Source organism: Columba livia, chromosome 22 (genome assembly GCF_036013475.1).
Source record: "Columba livia isolate bColLiv1 breed racing homer chromosome 22, bColLiv1.pat.W.v2, whole genome shotgun sequence".
In the NCBI taxonomy this organism is placed as follows: Eukaryota; Metazoa; Chordata; class Aves; order Columbiformes; family Columbidae; genus Columba; species Columba livia.
In genome coordinates, this window is record NC_088623.1 from 4337063 (window position 1) to 4363233 (window position 26171).

The 26171-nt window shown below is 47.6% G+C and overlaps 2 protein-coding genes across 17 annotated transcripts; both read right to left on the reverse strand.

Moving 5' to 3' along the window:
* Positions 1-206: 206 nt before the first annotated feature.
* Positions 207-8813, reverse strand: LOC102083891 (complement component receptor 1-like protein). The gene is made up of 14 exons (XM_065038693.1): positions 8612-8813; positions 7747-7854; positions 7218-7409; positions 6602-6701; positions 6003-6088; positions 5482-5694; positions 4570-4752; positions 3907-4095; positions 3223-3420; positions 2588-2770; positions 2080-2268; positions 1639-1818; positions 1323-1480; positions 207-1128 (listed from the first exon to the last, which is right to left on the reverse strand). The coding sequence occupies exons 2-14, from the start codon at positions 7832-7834 to the stop codon at positions 973-975; spliced, it is 2115 nt and encodes a 704-aa protein (XP_064894765.1). The 5' UTR covers positions 7835-7854; positions 8612-8813; the 3' UTR covers positions 207-972.
* Positions 8814-10218: 1405 nt separating this feature from the next.
* Positions 10219-26170, reverse strand: PFKFB2 (6-phosphofructo-2-kinase/fructose-2,6-biphosphatase 2). Of its 16 annotated transcripts, none has more exons than XM_065038699.1 (16): positions 25904-26170; positions 25059-25184; positions 24848-24944; positions 24369-24435; positions 24139-24213; positions 23969-24025; positions 23370-23494; positions 22801-23008; positions 22469-22615; positions 21789-21893; positions 21040-21169; positions 19962-20024; positions 19369-19442; positions 17015-17206; positions 16102-16124; positions 13449-15496 (listed from the first exon to the last, which is right to left on the reverse strand). In XM_065038699.1, exons 1-16 carry the CDS (start codon positions 25977-25979, stop codon positions 15439-15441), a joined length of 1623 nt encoding a protein of 540 aa, XP_064894771.1. In that variant the 5' UTR covers positions 25980-26170; the 3' UTR covers positions 13449-15438. The 16 variants fall into 16 exon arrangements, with proteins under 16 accessions (XP_064894770.1, XP_064894769.1, XP_064894778.1 ...); XM_065038701.1 differs by having other exon boundaries at positions 16062-16124; XM_065038698.1 differs by lacking the exons at positions 13449-15496; positions 25904-26170 and adding an exon at positions 10219-13281 and having other exon boundaries at positions 17027-17206; positions 25059-25885.
* Between the last annotated feature and the right edge of the window lies 1 nt (position 26171).

Here is a 26171-nt window from a genome sequence, read left to right on the forward strand (position 1 = left end):
AGCTCTGCAGCATCCTGGCCTCTCTTCTGAAGCACAAGGAGCTGCTGATTGGTGCTGCGCATTCACTTTGCATCGTCACCCCAGGACCGGCTGCTGCACAAACACTGTGCTCAGGGAATAGCAGCCCTCCGTGCCTAATCAAGCAATAATTGTTGAAGCACCTCTTCCCTTTACTACATACAGAATGATTAAAAGGCAGACACAGCTGGCATTACAGTTGCAGCTTTATTATAATCTCACGGTGAAGGAGTACTGGTTTGATCACAAGATGCATGCTAGCAGAGCGCTTCCCTTTTGCTGGACTTTGCAGAAACAATTCAGCTGCTTCTCTCTTTACAGTTTTATTTCCAACAACTGCTCCCTGTGCACACACAAAGATGGGCACCGCCATGGCCTCAGATATATCTGTTCTGCTTGGGAAGAAAACCTAGCTTTTTGTTTTGCCGGAAAACAGGCTTTGAAGTTTTCTTCATTGTGCCTGTTCTGAAGGTCACAGTGAATTAGGCGGTTAATTGCTTGTTCACAATAATGCATGCAATATATGTGAACCCAGTGGCACTGGGCTGTACTGGATTGCAGCTGAAGAGGTGCAGCAGGTGCGGGTGAGTTGGGCTGGTGGCTCTTGCCACACACGTGCCTGTCTGTACAGCGGCTGCACAAATCCAACAAGAAGTTACTGTCCACTCAGTTCCTTTCCAGCTGCGCACTCATCAGAACAAACATGTCTAAATGTAAAGCTTTAAAATGTATACAGTGATGTACTAAACCTAACCCAGTGAGCTCTAACAGAATGAGCCAAATGAAGTCGCTTTCTGACTCCCCATACGACCAAATCTGTTCCTTGACTGATTGATAAATTTTGTTCTGGTTACTTAAGTTTTAGTACAAATTACGAAGCCACAAAAAAATCCTTAGTCAGCATGATTATTCAACATGCAAAGAGGATGGTTCTCATGATACCAGTAACGATGGTCAGCCGTATGCTACGGTTCTTAGCTCCTTTTCCAGTTTCTGGATTTCCAGGTAGAGTTTCTGGACCTCCAGCAGAGTTTTCAGTTCTGTCAGTGGAACTCCACACTGGAAAGCTTCCCTAATTTGAAGAATCTTCTCACATGTATCACGCTTTTTCTTTAAAAGAACCAGAAGAGAAGGCATGAGACTCTGCTGCAGGGACCTGTGTGCTGAGCATCCTCCTCCCACTGTAGCCCCTCAGTCAGGCCAGCCCTACCATAATGAAGCACCACATTAATTAAGTCAGACCAGGCTATGCAAGACTATAAATGGGGCAAGATACAGAAAGTCTGGACTTCAGTGGTACTTACACACGTGGGCGGTGGTATCCAAGTGCCGTTAGCTGAGCAGGTAGCTATTAATCGATAGCCATCAAGTCTGCAGTGGAAGAACAGATTTTCGTTCACCTCGTACCATAATTTAGGAGCGAAAATCGTTAGGTCCTCCTGTTTTGGTTTGGGACACCGAACTGAAAGGAAAACACATACCAACAAATAATATATAATGGGAGGAGATGGAAGAAAGAAATCCCCTGCAAATTCCACCTGTTGCTGGTGATTGAAAGGAGCAGCAACCCCTGATCCATGCAAAGCAGCCGCGGGGCACCTGCCCGGCTCGGGTACCCACCTGGCTGGCAAGTGGGCAGGGGAGGGTGCCAGGTGCCATCAGCCAGGCACTGGCTCTCAGCATTGCCCTGCAGCACAAAGCCTTCGTCACAGGAGAACCGCACGGCCGCCCCGTAGGGAAAGGTGAACCTCTGCGGAGTCATCCTGCCCCTCTGCACCACGGGCTTGGGGCACCGGACCACTGCAGGGAGAGAGCGGAGGGGACAGCGGTGGGTTTGGCTGCTGCCCTTCCCCAGGGACCAAGGGGAACTAGGACACAGAAATTGTTGCCCTGAGGGTGGTGAGAGCCTGGCCCAGGTTGGCCAGAGAGGTGGTGGATGAACCATCCCTGGAGACATCCCAGGCCAGGCTGGACGGGGCTCTGAGCAACCTGAGCTGGTGAAGATGTCCCTGCTCATGGCAGGGGGGGCACTGGTGGAGCTGGGAAGGAGAAACGACTCACCCCTGCACTCCGGGGCTGGTCCGCTCCACGTCAGGTTCACCCCATCTTCAGAGGTGCAGTAGATGGGGTTGTCCCCAACGAGGGACAGCCCCTTGGCACAGCTGTAATTCACCTCCGCGCCATAGGAGAACTGATCCCGTCCCAAGCCAGAGTGCTGCCCATTGGTAATTTGTGGAGGGGGACCACAGACTAGGGAATAAAGAGAACTGAGATGAAAAGAGTGAAAATCAGGGAAATCCATACAAGAGTTATCACATTTGCAGCAAGGCAAATTGACACCAAGTCGCTGCCTGGCTCCTCGCCTCTGACACCAGCTCAGGGCTCCCACTGCTCGCTCGGCTCCCACCTGGGTCACATCTCCAGGGAGAGGACACCTGAACACCTTCCACCCACAAGCCTGTGATCACCGTCCCATTCCCCAGAAGCATCTGCTGATGGCAGGTCACCTACCGACTGATGCTTCTGAACACTGATGCTTGATTTCTTCCCAGCGCTGGGTGACACGTACCTTTGTCACAGAACGGTAACGGGGGATTCCAGTTCGCACCAGCTTGACACTCAATGGAGTCCTGGCCCCTGAGGGCATAACCTTCATCACACGCCAGCCTCACTCGGGTCCCAACTGTGTAATCATCTTTGCTTTTATAAACCTCTTTTCCATGAGCAGTATCTGGCTTTGGGCAACGAGGTGCTAGCAACAATGGGAAATAAAGGATGTCATGTGTTTTCAGAAAGAACGCCAGGCAAGATGCTTTCTCTGGAGAAGACAGTTATCAAAAACATCTGAACCCTAGGAAAAAAGGTGACTTGTCATCCAGATGGAGGTCTCAAAGCTTCCTTTGTACCTCAAGGAGTTTCTGCTTCTACAATCAGGAGGCTAAAACCTCATACATTTTCCACAGCAATCCCCAGGCAATAAAATGATCCATCTGGATCTCTTCCTGACTATTTCTTCCAAGTTAACACAGCAAGACTAGATCTGGGGACACATGGCAGTGTATCCTGCTATTACCATCATCTAAGGCCACATGTAGATTTTTCTGCAAATGTCAGCAGACAACTACATTGTACAGAGTGACCCAAACCTTTGCAGTCAAAAATTGATAGTCACTAAGTCAACATGCTTCACCAGCTCTTACGTACTTTCAGTACACTCTGGTGCTGCTGGATCCCATCTACCATCGCTTGTACATTGAAGCACAACGCTACCACCACGACCTTTGAAAGCGTAGCCATCGTTACATGTAATTTCAAGTCTGTATCCATACACATAACTGTCTTTATCTTCCCACAGATATAAGGGCTTGCCATTCTTGATGTCTGGATTTGCGCAACGAATTCCTGGGAAACATGAAACATTTGCAAGCGTGAAACTGCGGCAAAGCCATCTGGATGACGGCAGATTCATTGTAAACAGGTGGATGAATGCTTTGTAAGACAAAGACACATCACAATGCTAAATGTGTGCCCCAACACCTTCCCTGGGTGCTCCTGGGGACAGGGTATTTGCAAGGGTCTCTGCAACTGCAGTCTCCCCTTGGATGGAGCAAGGGGCTTTCGACGCCACAGTGATTTTTTCCACAGGTTTAAGGGACTAGAAGGCATAGGTGGTAAATAAAGTACAGAAAACCTTGTGGCTGGGAAACAAATCAAAGGAGTTTGAGTGTCACAGAAAAGACCAGGGACATGCCAAGCTGGGCACCCAGAGCATCCCCCCGTGTCACCCACCCTGTGATCTGCACAACAGCAAATCACGGACAGTGTCTTCATTCGGTAATAATTTTGCCAAATTACAAGGGTAAATAAACCAAAGGAACACACACTTACTTTCACAAGGAGGTGGAGTTTCGGTCCATGTAAAATCTGGCAGACACTTGATGTGCCGGGTGGTTTCTCCCGGGCTGAACTGGTGGCCCTCCCAGCACTCGTAGGTGATGATGGTTTCCACAGGAAACAAATTGCCAGCAAGTTTTGCTTTAATGGCATTTTCAACATCTGGAGGGTCAGTACAGCTACCTAAGAATGAAACAGCAACTTAAGGACATTGCCAGAGATAAATCAGTGAGCCCCATAATGATAAGAGAGAGAATTTGGGGAAGAATCATGGGCTCACATTGTTCTTTCTGAAATCCAGTTAATTGTCTGAGTTCAGTAATGCTAAAGAGTGAATGCAAAGGAGACAAATGAAAACATATAATTTTGGAATGCATGGTAATTTTCGCTTTTATAATGAGATGTAATTTCTAATAAAGTTTATACTACCTGAGGCTCTACCAACAAGCTTTAGAAATATTAAGTATAGAAAGGTTAATTTAGGCTCTTTGAATCCTACTGAGAAATGCTCACCAGCTTGAACGGGACAAGGTTTTATTCTCTATGCCCCCAAGTGATAAATTCCTAAAGTCACCTCTGTGCTACAGGGAAATTAGCTGAAAACGAACAAACATAACCCAAAAAACCACAACCAAAACCCACCACCACCGCACTTACTGAGCTGACAGCGCGGCAGCGGAGGGTCCCAGAGGCCGTTTTCTTGGCAGGTGGACGTGTCGCTGCCATTCATGGCATAGCGAAAATTGCAGTCGAAGACGACGGTGTCTCGGTAGGTGTACGCAGGGCGGTACCCGCTCAGCAGCTCCCCGTGCTCCACGCTCGGCTGCTCACAGTTCACCACTGTGCATGGAAAGCGCCACCGCTTAGGAAATCAGCGGTTATGCTCAAGAGGGGAGTGAGGGTATTAAAAACACACTTGTAGCATAAGATGCGTTCACCAAAAAGAGGTTGAAAATGGACAAGGTGATGTAGCACGCTGATGTGATATTTTTGAACTCCTTACTCCTTATTATAGCGTTCTTTTATTTCATAGGATCACAGAATCATTTTGGTTGGGAGAGACTCTCAAGATCATTGAGTCCAACCGTTCCCCCACCCCTGGCACTGCCTCATGTCCTGAGAACCTCATCTCTGTTCAACCCTCCAGGGATGGTGACTCCACCACTGCCCTGGGCAGCCTGTTCCAAAAGTGTTTCACAGTTTTCATTAAGGCAAAACATAAAAAGAACCTAGAAAAGGCAGCAGGTATCACAGCAGCTTTCCACATTCTTTGCAGGCGTTATGTTTTACGCAGGCTGGCAAGAGGTATCGGCTGCTCTGCAACCACTAATAAAATCCCACTCCCACGTCCCTGGTGACTTGGTGACCACAAGTCGACACGGTCCCTGCAATGGGAGATCCGAAATCCTGTCCCTGCTACCAAGTAGGTCTCATCTGCAACAGGTAATTCCAGCAACATCAAGGAGATAGACGGCTCCAAGAAAGAGAACAGCTTTAGCAGACTGGGCTGTAGGCTGATGCTGCTGCAGAACCCTGCTGAGTGTGCAAATGTGCACAGGAGCAGCTCACCTTTGCACTCCGGGGCTGCCTTGCTCCAGACACCATTGAGGTTATCTGTGGTTGTACAGAAAATAGAGTCGTCTCCCACCAGTGAGAAAGGCGCCTCTCCCCTTTTGACAGGATGGCACCGGTAAGTCACGGATGCTCCATATTCAAAACGGTCTTTGCCAGCTCCGCTGTGCTCTCCGTTAGCTATTTCTGGAGGGGGTGGACACGGTATTGCTGGAGAAGCAGGGGGAGAAATGGTAGGGAGAGGGAAGAACAAGAGAGAAAGAACTTAATTCATTCTGAACCAACGGTCTGGTAAGTAAAAAAATGGCAACACGAGGTGCCAGAAGGGTCAGAAATGAAAATGAAGGGCAGCGCTCTGCACACCAGAACGATGCAGGAAGAACAATACAAAGAAAGAATTATCTTTCCAGGCCCCAGCATGCACTGACCCGCTGAAATCCTCAGCAGGGCAACGCGATGGCCTCTTTACCCATCCACAGTAACATTCGAGCAGGAGATAATTAAGGAACTCTACTTACGCTCACAGATGGGAATATCTCTGTCCCATGTAATAGCCCCATTTTTAATCACACATTGAATTTGAGAATCTCCAATCAGCCTGTACCTGTGTGAAATAGAGGAGAGGGAATTATTGACAAGCTCAGCCTTGATGTATTACCTATAGCATCACCATCAGGATGGTTTTGGCTTAGTTGTCATAATTACAGCTGACCAGAAATTTGCCATCAATTATGTTTTTTCAATGACATACTGGCTTTTGACAAAATACATTTTTAATTAAAAAAATAGGCGGTTTCTAAGGAAAAATATATGTCACTACAGCTCTGGGCTTGGCACTGATGTCTTTTCTTCAAAAAGATACTGGAATACTAGAAATGGTTTAGAGAGGGCCAGAAGAGCAAACTTGAGTTTGGAAAGAACTGCCTCAAAGTATGGGATTAAGAAAACTCAGTCTTAAAACTCTCAAAGGAAAGCTTAAAAGGTATTTCAATCACAGCCTGCAATCACCTACACTCATAAGGCTTCTGACAGCACAGGTTTTAACCTAGAGGGGAAAAAACTTCTGAGAAACCGCTGGGGAAGAAGAGAACCTGAGCCCCGAGTGCTCCTGGCTTACCCAGTGTTACAGGTGAAGTTCACTGATGAACCAAAAGTGAATCTTTCTGTTAGGACGAGTCTGCCGTTGGCCGGCTCACCAGGGTAGCTGCACGGCTTCGCTGGGGGACGACAGCACTGGAGTTAGTTCTTATCTCAGCTTCTTGAAAAATGGGGGAAAATGCAGCAGGGAAGCAGAAGGCTCCTCCAATATTGAGTAAGGGGGTAGACCAGAGACCTCCAGATTTCCCCTCCTACCCTAAATTATTCCAGGATTCATGATGCTGTTAAGATGTGCATCATGACCTGCAGGCAGCCTCTGCATTCTTAGCGGGGTTTTGCAGTAACCCTGGCAAGCAGAGTGTTTCTTCATATATAAAGGATTCTCCTACTTAAATTTCAGATACTTGTTTTTTAACCAAGAGTTACAAAGAGCCTGAGCAGAACATGCTTTGAAACAGCAAACACAGCCAGAATCAAAGAAGATTTCAGCTTTTGCCATCATTGCCAGTGCTTAGCGGAATGCAATACATCTCCTGCCATCACGTGGGGTCACTTTGGATGTTGCTCCAACAAAATGAGCTGATAGCATTAGCGAATGAAAACCAAAATCAAAAGTCAACCCCAAATATACTCACGTATACAGAACTCCATTGATCCATACCACCTACTGTTTCGTCCACAAACGAGGGTGTTTTGGACATTAAGATTTCTCATGTAACCTGGACGGCAGGTGTATTCCACCTTTAAACCATAGGGAAATGTGGTCATGCTCTGGTATCGCTCTTTGAGTTCTGCAGATGGGAGACGCGGTGGAACATCACAGGCACCTACCGATGGAAACTCCATCAGAAAAACACTGGGAGGAAAAGCAGGGGGGGTTCAGACCTGATTTACTCTGAAAGCAGAGGAAGAAGGGGCAAGGGGAAGAAGGGGCAAGGGGAAGAAGGGGCAAGGGGAAGAAGGGGCAAGGGGAAGAAGGGGCAAGGGGAAGAAGGGGCAAGGGGAAGAAGGGGCAAGGGGAAGAAGGATTCTGATCACAAAGATTTACAACGTTCTAGAAACGCAGAGCAACAAGGAATAGAGAAGCATCCAAGTCTTGGGAACCCCAGGAGAAGGTTTTCCTTTGAAGAACCTTAGTTCATCCCAACAGACTTGCTCACTTACTCTGGACGGCCACAACAAGAGCAGCAAAAAGGAACAACCCAAGGACAGTGGTGCAGTCCCTCTGCCTCCCCAGCTCCAATGCCAGCATCCTCCTTTATTCCAGCCTCCCTGTTCGAAAAGAAAGAAAGATTAACAGCTCCACTCAAACCATAACAGAAATATTTTATAGCTTGTCAGGTTTGACTTAAAAACACTGCATTGCCAACACAGTGTTCTTCCTGGCCAACCAGCCAAGTTAATACCTGCAGGGCCATGAGTTTATCTAGGTCTTTTGGAATAAAGTGCCCTGAAACTTATCTTATGGGTAAAATGTTTTGTTTGCATAATAAATCTCTTGGAAGCAAATTCATAGTCAGATGAAATTCTGCCAGCGACAATGAAGTCCCATAACAATAATTATATGGAGAGAGAGAGAGAGAAGTATCTAACCAGAGAGATACAATGGTTTTGTGCAAATAACATCAACTGGAGTAAAACTACAAAGCTAACAAGTCATTCAGGAGACCGATGTGCTTTACAAAATGAAATTTAAGTGCAATTTGAACTAACCTGGCACCCCTAGAGTCCTCCCTGACTTTGTTATCCCAGATCATCACTTATGAGCCTAAACCCTCTCAACATTATGCACGCTCCAAGCACCCACCTTCTTCCTGGGAATAAGCATCTTTCTTGATGCTGTCTGTCCCAAACCTTACTCTCCTCACTGCTGTTTCATTCCTCTGGATTTCCTTCAATCCTTATTACAGCTCTGGGCTTCATTTGATTTAATTTACTAATCTTTGTAGCTGCTCGAGTTGCAAGAAAGTTCCAGTCCAGTTCCAAAGACCAACATTGCCTAACGCCATGTTGCTTGAAGGCATCTTACCTGGAGGTCCAGCAGCAGCAGATGGGGAGACCCGGCGTGTTCGGCTCTTGAAAGATAAAGCGATGATTGTCTTTGTCCACTCCCCCCAGCTCCAGCACCAAAGCCCTAAAGGAGGAGTCACCACCCGCCTACACGCTCACATATGGCTCCACGCGGAAAAGTCGAATTCTGCAGAAAACCAGAGTTGTGCCAGTTGACCCATAAATCATTAACTCCACCTCTGAGCGAGAAGGAAGTAGTTTATTCAACCCACAAAGCGAAACACTAGAAAAACTGAACGCAACCCAAGCCGATGTTGAAATTGTTTGCTTTCTGTGTAGAGCTGCCAACTCTTTGCTGAAACAATCCTTGGTGAGCAGCACGCTGCCCATTCCACTGGGGTAGACTCCTCAAGAGGACTGTTCCACCCTGGGGCATGTCAACTATGAACTCATCTCTTCTGACCTCCAAAACCTTTGGTTTCTTCACCTTAATCCCATGCAAGCAGCACCAGCTGGAGCTGAGCAGCACACAGAGCTGAGCGCTCCGGGTCCATGATGAAAATCCAGCTGCTTTTCATCTCGTAGAAAGCTCTTCCCAAATCTGGGGTCATTTTCCAGTAACATAGAGTTCTGCAGAAGTTGTGACTCTTTGCTCCTTTTGCACTTTGGCTGCGCAGCATCATCCAGGTTCGAATCACCATCAGGAACCCGGCAATGACCCTTTTACCCCAGGTTGGGCTTCTCGCAGGTGCTGCTTTGTCCTGCCAAATCTGAGAGGGTTTTTTTTTGCCGGAAAAATGTACCACATTCCGATATCGAGCAGGATATATCACCTTTCTGAAGCTTACCTGAGTCCATGCCAAAATGCAATGAAAGGGATTTATTTCTTACTCTGTAACACACAGCAATAAGCTGCCTGTCCTCGCCCCACGAGCAGGGGCTTGCCACAACAACCTCATCACTCCCAAGCAGGCACTGATCTCCACTAAATATTTACAAGAATCCAGTTAATCTCAAACACAAACTTTCTATTATTTTTTTTCCCCAGATGACTCAGAACAAGTTGATTTATGTGCTGGAAAAATCAGCAGCTTCCCCACAGGCACCCCAGAGGTTATTTAGCATCCCTAAGGCTTCCTCAGCCCACAGCTTGCAGCAGAATAAATGGGATAAAAGGGGATTTCCTTGATCACATCCAAGGTCGCTTCTATTCAGGCTGAGGCTGGTGAGTCCCTTCGGGACCAGCTGTTTTCCAGCTGCAGATGCTGGAAACCAGTCACACCAGTTGTTCCTCTTGACCTTTTTTCTCCTCCTAGGAAGAGAGACTTGCTATAAAACCAAAACAAACTGTTCCTACCATAACAGCTCCACAGAAAACCTGAAAATTTGAATTCCAAAAGCTCCAATAAGAACACCCTTTAAACTGATGAGGGAAGGGGAACGGCAGCTCCAGGGTGCAGGATTCACCATTTCCAGCCCAACACCCAAAAGCCAGGGACACCTGCCCTCCCCTGCAGACCCTTCAAACACCTTCCACGAGCTCCCTGAATTCACCATCATCTCACAAAACCAACACACAATAGTTACAGCAAACAATAATGGAAAAATAACAGAGGAAACTAGATCTAGATTTTTAAAAATCTTTTTATTGTAAATAAAAGCTCATGGGATATTTAGGCTCAACCTCACAGAGTACACAACATACAGCACAAGTTTACCCACATGGCATTTTTTAAACCTAAAAATGAAAACTTAGAAAGCATTAACACAGCAAAATGGCAAGCAGCATCCATCTGAGCAAACACTAAATACAGAGACGTGGTTTGCAAAGAGTGTTCAGAGACAGAGGAGCAGCGGGAAAGGTGGAGGTGGCACCTTCAGAAGAGGACACGGGTGACATTTGGGACATACCCTGGGGCAGGCGGTTCCTGGCAGCGATGTTGCTCCAACCAAGGATGCTCTTTGGCTTCCCCGTCACCCACCGCCCAGCTCCGGGAAGGGGACGCCTTACAGAGAGGTGACAGCTCCAACGTCACAGCCAGTGTACACACAGTCAAACTACCCAGCCTGCTTTGAAGCCTTTTCCCTCGCTTTCCAATTTTCCCCATCATGGGCAGCAGAGATAGGAGGGATTTTGCCCAAGCAATCATTTTTCTCTAAAATGACCCATAACATTGATGGGTCCCCGGACTGTGATGCAGGTCCCATGGGTGACCCTACCACCGCTCACTGGAGGGGACAGCAGGCACTTCCAGCTCTGTGCTAGGAACAGATGGACCCAAACTCAGGGAAACACAGAAGAAAACACACTCAAAGGCACTGAACCCCATAAATTCATCTCTTCCACCCGCCCAGCTCTGCTCTGACAGCACAATCATGGGCACGTTGTGCAATCGGTGTTTATTCTGGCATATTTGCATGCACGGTGCCAAGTAAATCAGGTGATTTCAAGGAAATGCCTGGCACGGGGACCCACCAACCCCTTTGGGGTCCCTGGCATCGCCCCAGCCCGGCAGGACCTGCCACATCCCGATTAACCCACACAGCAACGATGCCGACCACAAATCCGCTGCTGCTCTGCTCTAGACACCCTTTGTGTCTGTATTTACACCTTTGCAAAGTTAAGATACAGGAGGAAAAGGCAATAGTTAGGCTTTAATTAAGCACCGAGGCTGAGAGGCTCCATCCCACCACCCAGCAGCCCAAAACAAGGACGCGCTCGATAGGAACGACAGACCCACAGTCAGTGATCCAAAACCACAGACCTGATTTTTAGCAGTGATTAACAACATTATGACCGCCAACATATTAGCAGCTACATTCATGAATCTTGGCAGGTAAAAAAATACATATTCTTGTCTCCCTACAACCATTAACTGCCCAATGATACAAATATAATTAACTCTTTACCAAGTAATTACAGCATAGTGTGCGTAAACATCCTACAGTACGTTTCTACTCCTTTCACCCTGCAGAGCAGGTTTCTTGGTAGGAGCAGCCAGCCCGATGCGCTGCGAATTTGTGCGTTTAGAGCATCACTGGAAAGTGACAGCGAGAATTACCACTCAACAGGCTATAAATCTTCCTTCAACTTTGTTTTTCCTTCCTTTTATTATTTTTTCTGGCTTATTTCTAAGCACTGGAACATGTAAAAGCAAAGAGCAGCCAGTGGTGCTCTTGCAGAAGGCTGCAGCAAACCTGCGCCCCAGTGGGAACAGCCCGAGGAACAAAACACTACTGAAACTCAGTTTCTTACCCACTGAATTTCCTCCTTCCCTCCATGGCGCAATTGCTTTGGATCAACACGCTTCTGCTCCGCATAAATCCTAAAGGTTTAAGATTAAAACCTGGGCCTTGATCATAAGCCTCCCTATCTCAGCTTGATCAAATTAAAGCTCTGGGAGTGTTTAAAACAACAGGGTTTGAGCTCAAAATCCCCAGGTAAACCTCAAACTCCTCTGCAGCCAAAGCCAGGGCACAGACACCTATGGTGGGTATGGTCAACATTCATTTATACATTTAAAATACGCAACCAGGGCCCCAGAAGTTGTGCATATAAATGCTGGAGTCCCTGGAAACAGCAGGTCCAGAACAGCCTCCTGTTTTGTACCTAAACACTCCTTTCTTCACCCAGCCTGAGGATTTTTGCCCTTAGTGCAAGAACAGGAGGAGTGCAGTAAAATAGAATTGGGCAAAATGTAAGTCAAGACTCATGGGAGGAAACTGTAAATTTGGGGTGTTTCTTGCCCCGCACCTCGGCAGGAGATTTAAGTAACATGCAGCCATCACACGAGCTGCACCCTCTATGCACTAAATACCAAAGCAGCTTAAACTCTATATTAAAGGCAGCATTATACCTCAGTTATGTTCACAGCTTATTTATAGGCAAGTTTAAAAACTCGTTGCGGGTCTAAAATTTGGTACGTTACAAAGACAACTGGTAAAAATCAAGGGGTTTGCAAACCCTACACATGTGGCCCAGCTGTTCCCAGACCCCAAGCAAAGCAGTGCTCTCATCTTTTGATATAATAGATAAAATCATTCCCAGCGTAGGAACTTTTATTCCTTTTGGCTCTCATAGGAGATGTTGAGCAGGGTTTGCTGACCTGACCAGCGCCCGGTGTTACATCTTGTACAAAAAGCCTTCCCAGAGCAAAGGAAAAGGCTCCGATCGGGGGATTCAAATCAGCAGGAGCAAAAAGTAAAGTCAAATGATATCGGGAGCTCTGGTTAAATAACAAAACAACTGCATTTTAACTTGAAAATGGTTAACGGTTAAATAAAAACTTGGGGATTTGGTCTGACACAATGTCTTCCAAAGAAAAGCTGCTGCAGCAAGTGTGGATGTGATCATTTTATCCTCACATACGCTGCGGTTAATTTTGCCATCTAACCAGGAGGAAAGACATAGGGCACTATTTTAACAGCCAGAAAGCCCAGGGGTACATTAGCTCACACGTATTAAAAAGCAGGTTGAAAAATCTCCATAATAAGCTTTCTCCAACCTCATCAACAGAAGGTTCAGTGTTCAGAAAGGAAAGACGGACTCTAAAAAACACATTACGGAGGAAAGTACCGGCCGAAGGGGCGCGCGGGTCACTGTGCTCCGGGGATGCTCGTCCCAGCCACGGCAATCCCAGCTGCATCCCAGATGAGCGCAAACCTCTACACCGTTAAATCGGCCATCCGCTACAAAGAAGAGATAAACAGTACAGGTTATACACAGGGCAAGTTTGCATCATCCTTTAACCTCTTGCAAAGCTCCACGCTAAAGGGTTTCCCAGTCTGAGCCCGAGACCATGCAAGCTCAGCTTTACTAGGCTGTCTCAAAGGATGGCAATAATGAAGCAGGCTGGTTATACAGGGTTACTCGCTTTTATTTATCTTCTCCATAGGAAAATACACTTCCAGGACAAACATAAAAAACATTACAATCATCATGTTGTATATTAACCACAATAAATACATATAGGTTTGATAAAACTCCTTCTACTGCCTCACTGAGGGTCCAACAGGCGAGATGAACACACTCAGCTCAGTTTAAACTGGGTTATTGATATGTATTTAGAAATGCAGAATCACACAAGCTCAAAGCGGACAGCCAGGATTTCCTACAGCTGCTGTTCATGCAAAGTCTCAGAGCACAGAAAATTCTCTGTGGGGCTCCACGAGCCAATTTACTAACAATTAACAGTAGGCACCAACACTTAAAATCCAACAGTCGGGAAATCCAGACCTTATGTATTTCTATTTTCAATTTAAAAAAAGAAATAAAAAGTCTAAACATCTTTCTCTCTAAACATCTTTCCCGATAATGACGCTTAAAGGAACCATCATCAGACAGCGATAATCCATAATATCTGCTCACATGCGACTTTCTCAAGCAAAACACCAGCACGAAGAAGCAAGATCTGTATTGGAATTGAGGCTATTGGACCAAGTTACCTTCATTTATCTGCAAAACCCTCCTGGGAAGTCTGTGTTACTTGTTTAAATGCAGAGGGAAAAGAAACACTTGAAGCACAGCATTAGAAAAGTAATTTTGCAAAGCTGGCATATACATTCATTTTCTAAACACACAACTCCTTTTGGCTCAGAGTAAAGGCAAATCCAAAGGGCCAAGGCTTTGATTTTTAGACCATGGATAATCTTCCTCCAATTTGATTCTAAATTAAATATGAATCAGTATAGGAACAACGATTTATCAGATCTATCACAAGCTTCCCCAGCTCAGATTTTTTATCCTTCTCCCCTCATCTTCAACATTAAGACCTCTGAAACCCAGGGAGATGGGCAATTTGGGGAGAAACTCCCCCTTTTTGCATTGCTACCAGCTGGACCATTCCCCAATCAACCATCCCGACTGGGAGATGCTCTACAGCAATATCTGTGCTTTGTGCGCTTCGGCGGCTTTGGGACAGTCACGCTGCTTTGCCAGTAAGAAAACTCTGCAGCATTATTAAGAATGCAATCACAAACTAAAGAGTAGGAGACTGAGGCACGTCACTTCGGGGTCAAACACATACCTTTGTATCCTACGACATGTGCGTAAATACCGGTGATGGAGAAAGACAGAGCAGTCTCATTGAGTTTCACCTCAAGGACAAAGTGCAATTAAAGTCAAAAACTACACATTCGAACGGCCAAATACATTCAAGCAGGAGTTTCCACAGCCTGGAGGAATGGCAGAGGCAGGAGCTGTGCCCTCCTTGCCGGGAAGAGATGAGCAGCATCCTCCAGCAGTGGGACCTGTGCCACATCACCGTGGGGACCACCCAAACCCACATCCTCTCCTAACGCTTGTCACCTGGAAGCAGAACCAGCCACCGCTTTACTTTCTTCAGGCCAAGCCCAGCTCTCCCTCTGATGCCAGAGCAGCAGGAGCGAGGGGATTTGCCCAAAGGCCCAGGGCAGAGGTAAGGAGGGAGCAGAGCTTTGCTGAGAGCACGAGCAGGTCAGCAACAACCCCAGCAGCGCAAAGCCTCTGAGGACACAGCGCATGTCACCTCTGAGCCACCCTTGGGTGCTCTCTAGCAGAGGGAGGTCCCCACGCTCCCAAAGGAGCAGTCGGGTGCTGCTGTCACCCCGGCACACAGGGACAAACGTGGCACCTCCCGGAGGATGCGACACGGGCGCCGTCCCACGGCTGTGCAATACAGCTGATCCCCGAGATAGAACAACAAAACTGCAAATAAAACACTTTTTACAACACAAAAAACACCAGCGTTGTGTGTAGCGCAGGAGGCGAAACACCCGAGAAGCCAAGCGAGGGGTCGCGGCGGGGTCTGCCATGGCCACCGGCAGAGCAGGACGCGGCAAAGCGAGGGCATCTCTGAGCCCAGCCTGTCACTCGGGCGCCGGGAGGGACACCGGGGTCTCGCAGGTGACACTGGCTGCTGGCTCCCTGCAGAGTGGGGACAGACAAGGACATGTTCTCCTCTTAGCGTCCTGCTCTCTTCGCCCCCAAAGATGCCTCTGAGGGGACATGAGGGTGAGGATGCGGTGACAACTGCCACCCCCACAAAAAGATTCCTCCACCAAACACCTGCTAAACCCACCCAGACCCCTCAAATCACCAGGAACAGGGGCTGGGCAACACTGCTCCCATCCAGGCTACGATCCAACGGCTCCTGCAAAAGCCCTGCGATCAGTAACATCACCCCATCTCATCCTGGGAGAGGAGATGGATGAGGGACCAGGGATGGAGTGAGCTCGGGGTGAAACGCACTTTTGCAAGCAGCCAGCACCACCACGAGACACCAGTAAGCCCAGCTGGAGGCACCAGTAAGCCCAGCTGGAGCCACCAGTAAGCCCAGCTGGAGCCTCTGAGCTCAGCCTGGTATCATATTCCATCCCCCCCCTTATCGACAAGTTATTTCTACAGCAAGACTTCCTTCTGCTCCACATGTTTGTCTTCCCCCAAAGTAGCTTCCATGCAACATGAATCAAGAGAAGTCCTACTTACTAACCCCAAAGCGAGCACACACAAGCTGTGTCAGTGGTACTCACAGGCAACCATTTCCCCCTTGAGGCTGCAAAGGAAAAAGAGAAACAGCACAGGATAGCTTGTAGCGCATTTTAAAGGAGATTGAAAAATAGTAAAAGCAGCAAAACAAAGAAAGAAGTGAAGCAACCCCAAAGATGTCACGTTAGGGAGGTCAGGACAGGTTTGTATCACAGCAGATGATACAAGACATGGACATCATGTGCTGTGATGCCCAGAGGCCTCCTCCAAGGCTAATTTATTTTTAAAGACTTTGTTAATGGTGCTGTCCCTGCACAAGGAGCCCAGCGCACACCCTGAGCAGCAGGCACAGAAAAACTCCTAATTTAGCAGAGAAACAATTTCAAATGAGCAAAGAAACAAACAGGGGCTTTGCATCTGAGGACCTAGGCGCTTCTAAGCTAAAAGAAACACAAAGCACCCAAGCTGCTTGAATCTGGGCACCCAAAGAGCCCAAACTTTGTTCCACAAGCTGCTGACATTGGGATCTGCAGGGAAACGAGCACCGAGAAAATCATGGACGCAAAGATTCCCAACCCAGTTGCTCTGGGCTGGGGTATCAAATCTGGACAAAGTGGGTGTTTGTGACTCTTTGCAATCGAGAAAGCAAGATATCACCCAGAATTAACCCTATTACACTGACCAAAACCCGCCTGCACGGAGCCTGATGTTTCAAGCCTCTGGTACCACAATTCTAGTTTAATGGGGTGACTTTTGATGCTGGTTTTTTGTTTTGGTGTTTTGTTTTGTTTTCAGGTTGTGGGGTTTTTGTTGTTGTTGTTGTGGTTTTTTGTTTGTTTTAAGGAAATCTAACCCATAACGATCTTCACGCAGGAACAGAGATGCTGTTCAAGGCCCTGGGCAGGTCTGCATTTCAGAGCTGATGGTGGGGACGGGGGAGCACAGGGAAGGTACCACCTGGACACCAACTTGCAGCTGCGGCCGCTCGGTCCCATCTCGAGCTCCCAGGGACGGGAAAAACCCCAGCGGGTCCAGAGGTTGGCTCCCAACGCTGTGATGTCGCGGGCGCTCGACCGCGTCTGCGCTGGCCCGCGGCGTAAAGCTGTTTCTTCTCATCCTCACGGGGCTTTGGCTGGTGCGGGGGTTGCTCTGATCCCAGGCGCAGCGTTATCGCAAGGAATGGAAAGGTGAACCAGAGTTTATAACCGCATCACACACACCTCTGGCATCCCCACATCACTCCGTGCCTTCCCGGGGGTGGGAAACGACCCGCTCCGTCAGCTCGTCTAGCACAGAGTCTGCAGAAAAATTCTGCTTTTTCAGCACTTTTACTTCCCTCTGGGATTTTTTTGGCTTAGGTGGCTTTGTTTTTTTATTTTTAATTTATTTTCCATTATTTTTCCTCCCTGCAAGCAATTTACAAGAAAATAATCAAATAGAAAACCTTCCCTTCTTTGTGTTTCGTCTCCTGCAAAGTGGATGTGTTGCCCACGGAAAGCACAGAACACAAAGAACCTCCAGCTTCGCAGAGTGGGCAACAACCATCCCAACGCAGACATCGCACAGAGGTCACAATAAATAAATAGATACCCGATTGGAAAGCACCAGAATGGGACCAGCCCCCAAAATCTTGCCCAATCTCCTCATGTTTAGCATTTCGCAGTCAAGTTGGATTTAGTTCCGCAAACCCTCCGGCCACAAGATGCAGGTTCTGAGTTTCTCCAACCCTTGTTTATGGTCCCTCGGCACAGGGACACAAAAATAACCATTATCCCAGGCAATCAGCCAATACAGTGACGAGAGGCAGCTAAAAGCCTAAATGTATGCCCCAAAAATTAAAATGCAATACACTTAGATTTGCCATGAGCTAGGAAAGTTGAGAGTTGCTTTGTGCTCTTTAATTGGGGGAGTTAATTGCAGGTGATCACTAATGGCATCCTCCAACAGCTCAGTCCTTCTGCACAACAGCATTTGCAAAAGCAAACACCTGAAACAGCAGCAGCTTCTGCAGATTTAGCATGTAGGTAAGTGCTTTGCTGAACAAGGTAGGTGGCTGGTTATTTAAGTCATGGCAGAGATGGGATTTCATATACAAAGCCAAAATCTGCAGCGTTTCCACCGCTGCGCTCAGAAAACACCTGCAGCAAAGGGGGTCACAGAATCACAGAATGGACTGGGTTGGAAAAGACCTCAGAGATCATCCAGTCCAACCCTTGGTCCAACTCCAGTCCGTTTACTAGATCATGGCACTAAGTGCCATGTCCAATCTCAGTTTAAAAACCTCCAGGGCCGGTGAGTCCAGCACCTCCCTGGGCAGCCATTCCAATGCCTGACCACTCTCTCTGTAAATAATTGCTTTCTAAACTCCAGCCTAAATTTCCCCTGGCAGAGTTTAAGCCCATGCCCCCTTGTCCTATTGCTGACTGCCTGGGAGAAGAGACCAATCCCACCTGGCTAGAACTGCCCTTCAGGTAGTTCTAGAGAGTGCTGAGCTCACCTCTAAGCCTCCTCTTCTCCAGACTAAACAAGCCCAGCTCCCTCAGCCTCTCCCCATAGGGCTTGTGCTCAAGTCCCTTCCCCAGTCTTGTTGCTCTTCTCTGGACCCGCTCCAGCACTTCAATCTCTTTCCTGACCTGAGGGTCCCAGAACTGCACACAACACTCCAGGTGTGGCCTCCCCAATGCAGAGCACAGGGGAAGGATCACTGCCCTTGGCCTGCTGACCACGCTATTTTTGATACAGGACAGGATACCGTTGGCCTTCTTGGCCACCTGGGCACATTGGACCCATCTCCTTCCACTCTGATATATACAAAGTTTAGGGAAACCACAGTCTTGCCCTGCACCAAATACTTGGAAAAGACACGTGAAATCTGCAGAGAAAAGGAAAAATCCTCCATTCCTCCCAAAGGGCAGAAAACTCAGCACGAGCCTTCAAGAACCAGCTCCTGGTTGTAGCTTTAGAAAGAGAAACCTTACCAAGACACCAGAAATTCACCTCAAACATTTTTAGCAAGCCTTGTTGAAATGATGGCAATTAACGCAAATGAGCATCACCGACCAATACTTCACTGCAAAATTGAGAATGAGACCTGGAATTTAAAACACAGATGCTAAATTTGCCCATTCTCCTTCTCCCCTCTGGCCTGGGAAGCACATTAATTCAGTCTACGATTAATTGTGCTTTTGGGGAATATTTCTGAAGTCTGTCTGGTCACTGGAAGCAAATGGCTATTTCTAGCAGGTATTTAAGCGTGTTTCAGTTTAGCTACTTCTTTCTGAACAAGGAAAAAGCTGCACAGCAATACTTACTGAGTTGAGAGAGGGTTTGTCACGGTGAGTGTTCACAGCTTCCACGTCCAGGGTAATCGTCTCCACTTTACAACCTTTACCCAAAAGAAGAGAAGTTTATATAAGGAAAGTTAATTTATTGAAAATCTTCTTTTTCAAATACTGAAAACAGCATGGAAAGCAAGCAGGAATAAATGTGTTATATTGTTTTTTTTTTAAATAAAATAGCTTATAAATAAACAGCTCACCCTATTAGCAGAATTTGACACTTTAGCTTCTTTCTGGCTTTGACCTTCATGGCAAAATTGCAGCCGTGTATTAGGCCAACTACAGGTTTATATAGAAAACCTATATTAAACTTGCTGCACCCCAGAGCCGAATCCAAGTTTGGAGGCACAAATGGGCTTCAGCAACAGGGCAAATCCACAATCATCGCTTATTTAAGAGAGGCCACAGCAGAACCCCCCTGAGCCCACACATCCCTCCCCAAAACTTTCCCACTCTCCAGAGCTGGATTTTAATATAAATTAAAGATATTAACAGCAAGTCCGATTGGTGCTGCACACCGACACAATCCAGAGGAGGAAACAGAAAGAATAAAAGGCAATATTTACCGTACGCAACAGGCGTGAGCTTGAGCATGGTGTGGAGGGGGCAGCGCAGGTAGGGCAGCTCATCTAGGGCAGATAGGGGGGTCAGTGGGGGGTTATGGCCACGACCACCCGTCCCAACCCCCCCAGGCTTCAAACAGGACCTTTCACATCAAACACTGGATGCTTGTGCCCCCCCGCTACCCCCAGACCCCCCAGCTGGGACAGTCCCCAGCATTGCCAAGGCATTAACCCCCCCAGCAGCACATGGAGGGAAAGCAGCGCAGCAACAGCCCAGCGAGTTTTACTTCGAACTTTGTTAAAAGTTTCTTAACTTTGACGTTTATGAACTTTATTTCAAGCTTATTATCTTGAAATAAAGTTTGACTGTGCTAGAAGTTTGACATTAACTTGACTTAAAGTTTATTACCTTGAACTCAAGTTTATTGACTGTACTAGAAATTTGACATCAACTTGACCAAGAGCTCACTAGCTTACTTGACCAAGAGCTCACCAGCTTACTTGACCAAGAGCTCACCAGCTTACTTGACCAAGAGCTCACCAGCTTACTTGACCAAGAGCTCACCAGCTTGACTAGTGAGTAGTACTGGAGTGTGATGAACTTTTAGAGTTTAATAAAGTAGCTTTAAACTTGAGTTTAAACTGGAGTTTAATAATGCAGCAGACTTGGACCAGCCTGCCATGCAAGGGATCAGCGTCTCACTGAGATGTAGCACTACTGCAAATCCTCCGCAGGGAACCGATGCAGCAGAAAACTACTACTTTATGTTAAAAATATCATCTCCTTGATATTATGTCATTGCTACTGGTGGAAACAGCTCCAGAAACAAGAGCTGAGCAGAAAACCAGCAGCACACGCATGTGTATTTCTCACAAAGCAAGCTCCTCGCCAAGCTCCCTGCACTGCTGCAATGGTTAAAGTGTTTCAGAAACGTTTTCTTTTCTTTATTTTTCCTTATTTTACACAGTTCTTCCATTGTGGAAAAATCAAAACAGCAATTATAAGCCACCCTCCCAAACGCTCTGCAAAGGGAAGTGGAGAGAGAAGCCAGCCCTTCACATCAGGCATTTATTTTTGTACCTGCGCTCTTGTCGAGAAAATAAGCCAACAGGCACCTCATAACCGCCTGGTGGGAGATAACGAGGACGTTGCCTTGACGTTCTAGCTCCATAATTACGGGTTCCAAGCGCTGGACCAAGTCCTGGTAGGACTGAAAAACAAGACAGGACTTTACATGGGGATTTGTAAACAGAGGCTTAAAGCAGAAGCAGTAATTAGCACAGGAAAATATCAGTTAAAGTATGAAAATGCAGAAGTTATGGAAAATCTGGTAAATACAGGGGAAAAAAAAAGGCAAAAAACAGAAGGTGAAATTTAATGTCAGCAACACTCAGATTGCAGGAGGATCCAGGTTACTGGTAACTCTTAACGAGCACAGTCAGAAAAACAAATAAAATAGTAAATGATGTATTTCAAGAAGGTTGTGAAGTAAAACCAGAAATGACTTCATCTCACACCCACAACTGTTTCCTTTCCAAGATGTTTTTTCATAGCGACAGTTCAGGCCTTGGTCAAAGCAGCACGATGCACAAACCCCCTGTATCGGAGCATCAGGGGACTTGGCAAATGACCCAATTAATGACCAAAAGGCATAATATGCACACCATAATAAAGGAAATCAACCTTTAATTTAAGGTAGAACTGAGTATCCTAGTATTTTCAGTTTCTCATACAAGTACTGGCAGAAAAAGTTAAACTTAAGTCCTTCCATTCTGCACATATGTATTTATGTTTACTGTATCTTATTGTTATCTCTTAAGGGCCTTCACCTCTCCTCCAGGATAGCGATAAAGATATTTCTCTTGATCCCTCAGGGCAAACTCATCTGGGTACTTGGCTTCAATTTCTGCGTAGGTCATTTCTTCACACACCCCCTGAGAGAAAAAGAACCTGTTACACTCCACTTTGTTTCGAAAGAGGCACAATAATGCGAAAAAGAAAAAGAAAGTGGCCGAGATCAGAAATCCCTTTACGTAACACAAACTTTAGGTATATCTGACACAGTCACATACTCAGCACTTGTGCACCACACGTCCAGGGTGGTTTGAAAAACAGGCTTTTGGTTTTGTTTCAAACCCCTTTGCCAGGGGTAAAAATGAGCGATCATTTCCACAGCAACAACCCCACAATTTCTTTTGCTGGAAAGAATTAGAGCAGGAGCAGCAACCTGTGTCCACCCAGGCTGGTGTTACAGACGGGGTGACAAACGACAGGGATGTTCTGTGGTATTTTCTTTCTCAACACCAGCTGAGAGCAACATCTCACAGCCCCAGTCCTCATCAGCCCTGTCCCAAACCATCCTAAACCTCATGATGACGGCTGGAGTATATTACGTGTAGACATAGATATAAATCAACAGGAAATAATCAGATTTATCACAGTGAATCTGTCTTTAAACATGATTTTTCCGTCTAGGAAAGCTAAAAGCTCCAATCAGTGTTCCACTCACCGCGTCGATCTCGTTGAGAATCTTCCACTGCTCGTACGTGACCCCCAGGGACTCGGCCGTCTGGATTGTCCTCTTCAGCTGGCTCGTCCACACCTTCAGGTCAACAATCTCCTGCTCCTCAATAAACTTCTTCAGCGCCTGAGCAAACTGCAAAACAAACCGGGGGAGGTCGGGAGGGAGCAGGAGCTGCCGCCACCGTTCAAAGCATCATTTCAAGGCTGTCGCAGCAAGATCCAGCTGCCCCCGGCAGGGGTTGGATGCAGAACCCGGCTCTGCCGCTGCTCGCACGACACGGGACAAATACAGCAACCGCGGTGCTGCCAAACACGTACCTGCTTCCCGCGCGGCGACAGACCAGAATCCCCACCAATCTTGCCAACAAGGTTATATTCACTCTCACCGTGTCGGCAAAGGTAGATGGTACGCGGCTGGACATGAATGTTCATTAGGTAATAGACGATTTTACTCTGGATGTAATCCTGGACTCTGTTTACTAGGAACCGCTGTCCCACATTGATCACTTTAATGAAGGAAAGATCTCTGGAGTCAACATAAAATAAGAACACCCACACGACTGGTTTTAAAAATGAAGCATGTGCATCTGCGGGTGTAATCTAGCTATTTATCCTCTAGTAAAGGCATCAGCACTACCACAGGGTCGCTCCAGCAGACAGAACAGACCCCATACTGCTGTGCTTAAACAAGGAGCTGCATTACACTACAGAAAAATCCTTTCTTTCACTTGGGATGCGAGGATATCACCTTCACACGAGCAAATTGGGCTTTGGGGGAGCAGAGGCTGCAGCTGATGTGTTGCAGCATCCTGAGCCGGAGAACAGAAGTGACAAAGCAAAGCAGCTCATGTGTGCAAGGACAAAATGTACCCCAGGGCTTTGCTTACTTGTCATACGCATCGGGATCAAGAGGCTGGTAAGTGACCTTGTAGCACTCTATCCTCTTCAGAAAATCATCCATCACGTTCTCCCTGTTTCTCTCTGGGTAGTCAGGGCTGGAAACTTTCACCTCCTGCGCAACAGACAGCGGCGCTTTGTGAGAGTTAAGCAAACTGGACAGGGAGCAAAAGCAACACTGAATAACATTATTCTGCCCTTCTGAAACAAACGTGCATTGTTTAACGCTGCCCTGTGGAAAAACCTGCTCCTGGAGAGGAAATAAAGGGCAACTCTGAAAGCTCTGAAGTCCTTGGCCCCGCGACAGACACAGCTGGCTGCTTTTAGCTGTCCCCGCAAGCCACTCGCTGCCTGTCTTCCCTTGACAAAGAGAACGCGCTTCAAGGTCAAACACTTCTCAGCTTCATTTGGTTTCCACATTCTCAAATAACTAACCGTGCCTTTAGCTTTTATAAACCCACAAGCCTTAGCTGCTCATTTCCAAGGTGAAACCCAAGAGCAAGGCATTTGCAGGCATTCCTGTGAGCTATCGCCGCGGGTGACCTTGCACCGAGCAGCCAGCGCTGGCAGCCCAGCCTGGAAAACGCACCAGGATATTGGCAGCGATGACTTCTGGATCGTCACAGACGGACTCCACAAAAAACACCTACAAAGAAGGCAAGGGAGGATGTTTCAGAGAGTCAAGAACTCCTGCCCAAGGGAGCAATAAAGCCCCTTGGTGCAGCAACTCCAACTACATGTTAAACATAGAAGCGCTACCTTGAAAGCGTTTTCTTTAGCAAAATTTAAGATCAGGTCCCGCCTTTCTCGAGTTGTGTTGGTCGCATCAAACACCTACAAGAAAAGAGTAAGTAGCAATAAGCAAGTTTCTCTAAAGCATAAACCAGCCCCAAATCACTTGGGATTATCATCTGGTCCCTAAACACCCTGGGAAGCTCTGAACTACCCCAATGTGTAATAAAACCACATTTAGGTCAGAAAAGTCTTACAGCTATTTGCCCGCATTCCTCCAAGAGATAAGCCTTCACGTCTTCTAGAGCCACTAAGGCACATCGTCTGTGGAGAGAAACGTGTATTAGAGCGGATGTCAAGTGTTCAGACCGCAAAGCTTCAGAATCACCAGGCAGAGATTTAAACACCCTCTCTCTGCCCATGGAGCACCCAGCCCTGCATCTTTCCAGGAGCCACAGAGGCTCTGTGGAGGCTATAAGACATCTGTATCTACAACCTACTTTGTATCTTATTCACTGATAAGTGTTTGCAGCCCCTGTTCTTTGTGTCAGCCCAAAGTCAATGACAAAACTCCCACGTACAGCCCCTCTGGCAGGATCCCCACACGGGCTGCGCTACCTCCTCCCCTGGTTTCACAGGCATTAAATGTTACTTTGTGTTCAAACACAGGAGCCTGCCAAGACCCGAGACTAACCAGACCACCGCGGATCGGTTCAGCCCCCGGACGCCGACTTACTTGCGGATTTCCATGGCTTCTTTGTTATCGTGCCTGAAGAAGTCATAGGACTTGTAAGACTTCACCGCTTCCCGGCGATACACTCCTAAATTAAACACTTTGCACACAAAAAAGCACGGGCGTGAGACTGATGGCATTTTGCAGGGAGATCTCACAGTGTTTTCTGCGAAGGGCTGAGCTGTTCCCACACCGGGGAACCCCCCGCATGTACCTTTGGTGGGCACCCCAATCCAGTTGAGGTAGCGGGTGAGCTTCTTGGACACATAGGTCTTGCCGCGCGCGGGCAGGCCAATCATCACGATCAGCGTCGGGGAGTTGGTCATGTAGGAAGCCCATGCTGAAAAGGGAAAATAAAAGAGAAACAAAAAACCCAACAACCCAGGAGCATCAGCAGCATCACAGAGCAACTCACAAGCCTCCAAGCAAAAGCCATCCCTGCTGCAGAGCTGCCTCTTGTCCCGGACAGACAGACGGCCACCGTGCATCTCATAACAGGCTTGCTATCATGTCCTCGGGCTCGCTATCATGTCCTCGCAGCTAATTAACCTCTGGCTGGCCCATCTCCTGGGTGCTAGCTAATGAGGCGGATTAGCAACGGTGCACCCGCTCTGCCTAATGGGACTAATGTGCATCTTTTAGCGGTAAAAATATTTACCGATGGGGCAGGAGCTGTCAAGGGCACAAGAAAGATGTTTTTAACAAAACGGTCACGTTCTCTCAAAAAGCTGTTAAAGGGAGCTCGGAAAATGCCCAGGAAAAGGCAGGTTTGGGGAAAAACGACCCAGGGGGGTGAGCGCAGCGTCCAAAAGTTACAAAAATGAGAACGATGGGGGGAGCGGCGCCGGGCACGGGCGGAACAGGAGAAGCGGCGCGTCCACCCGGGACGGGCACGGACAGCGCGACCACGCGCGGGATGGAAACACGCGTTGAGGAAGACGCGCGGTTTTTTAAGCGGCATGAGCAGCGTTATCCCCCGAAATCTATATAATTTAAACAAAAAAATCTTAAGTATTAAATGCGCATTCCCGCCTCCCTCCCCGTGCCGGGGGTACTCACAGCATTTCTTCTCGCCGCCGCGCAGGGCCCCGGCCCTGCCCCAGCCGGGGCCGCCGTGCCGGGGCGCCGCCGACATGGCTCCACGCCGCCGCGCCACATGCAAATAACATGCAAATCATATGCAAATCACACACCGGCGACACGGCGCTGCGTCACGGGCGGGCCCCGCTATGCAAACGAGACCCGCGGTCGCCTCTCTGATTGGTCACACCCCGGCGCTCAGCAGCCAATGATGCGTCGCGGCGGGTGGTCTCGCGAGAGTTGGGCG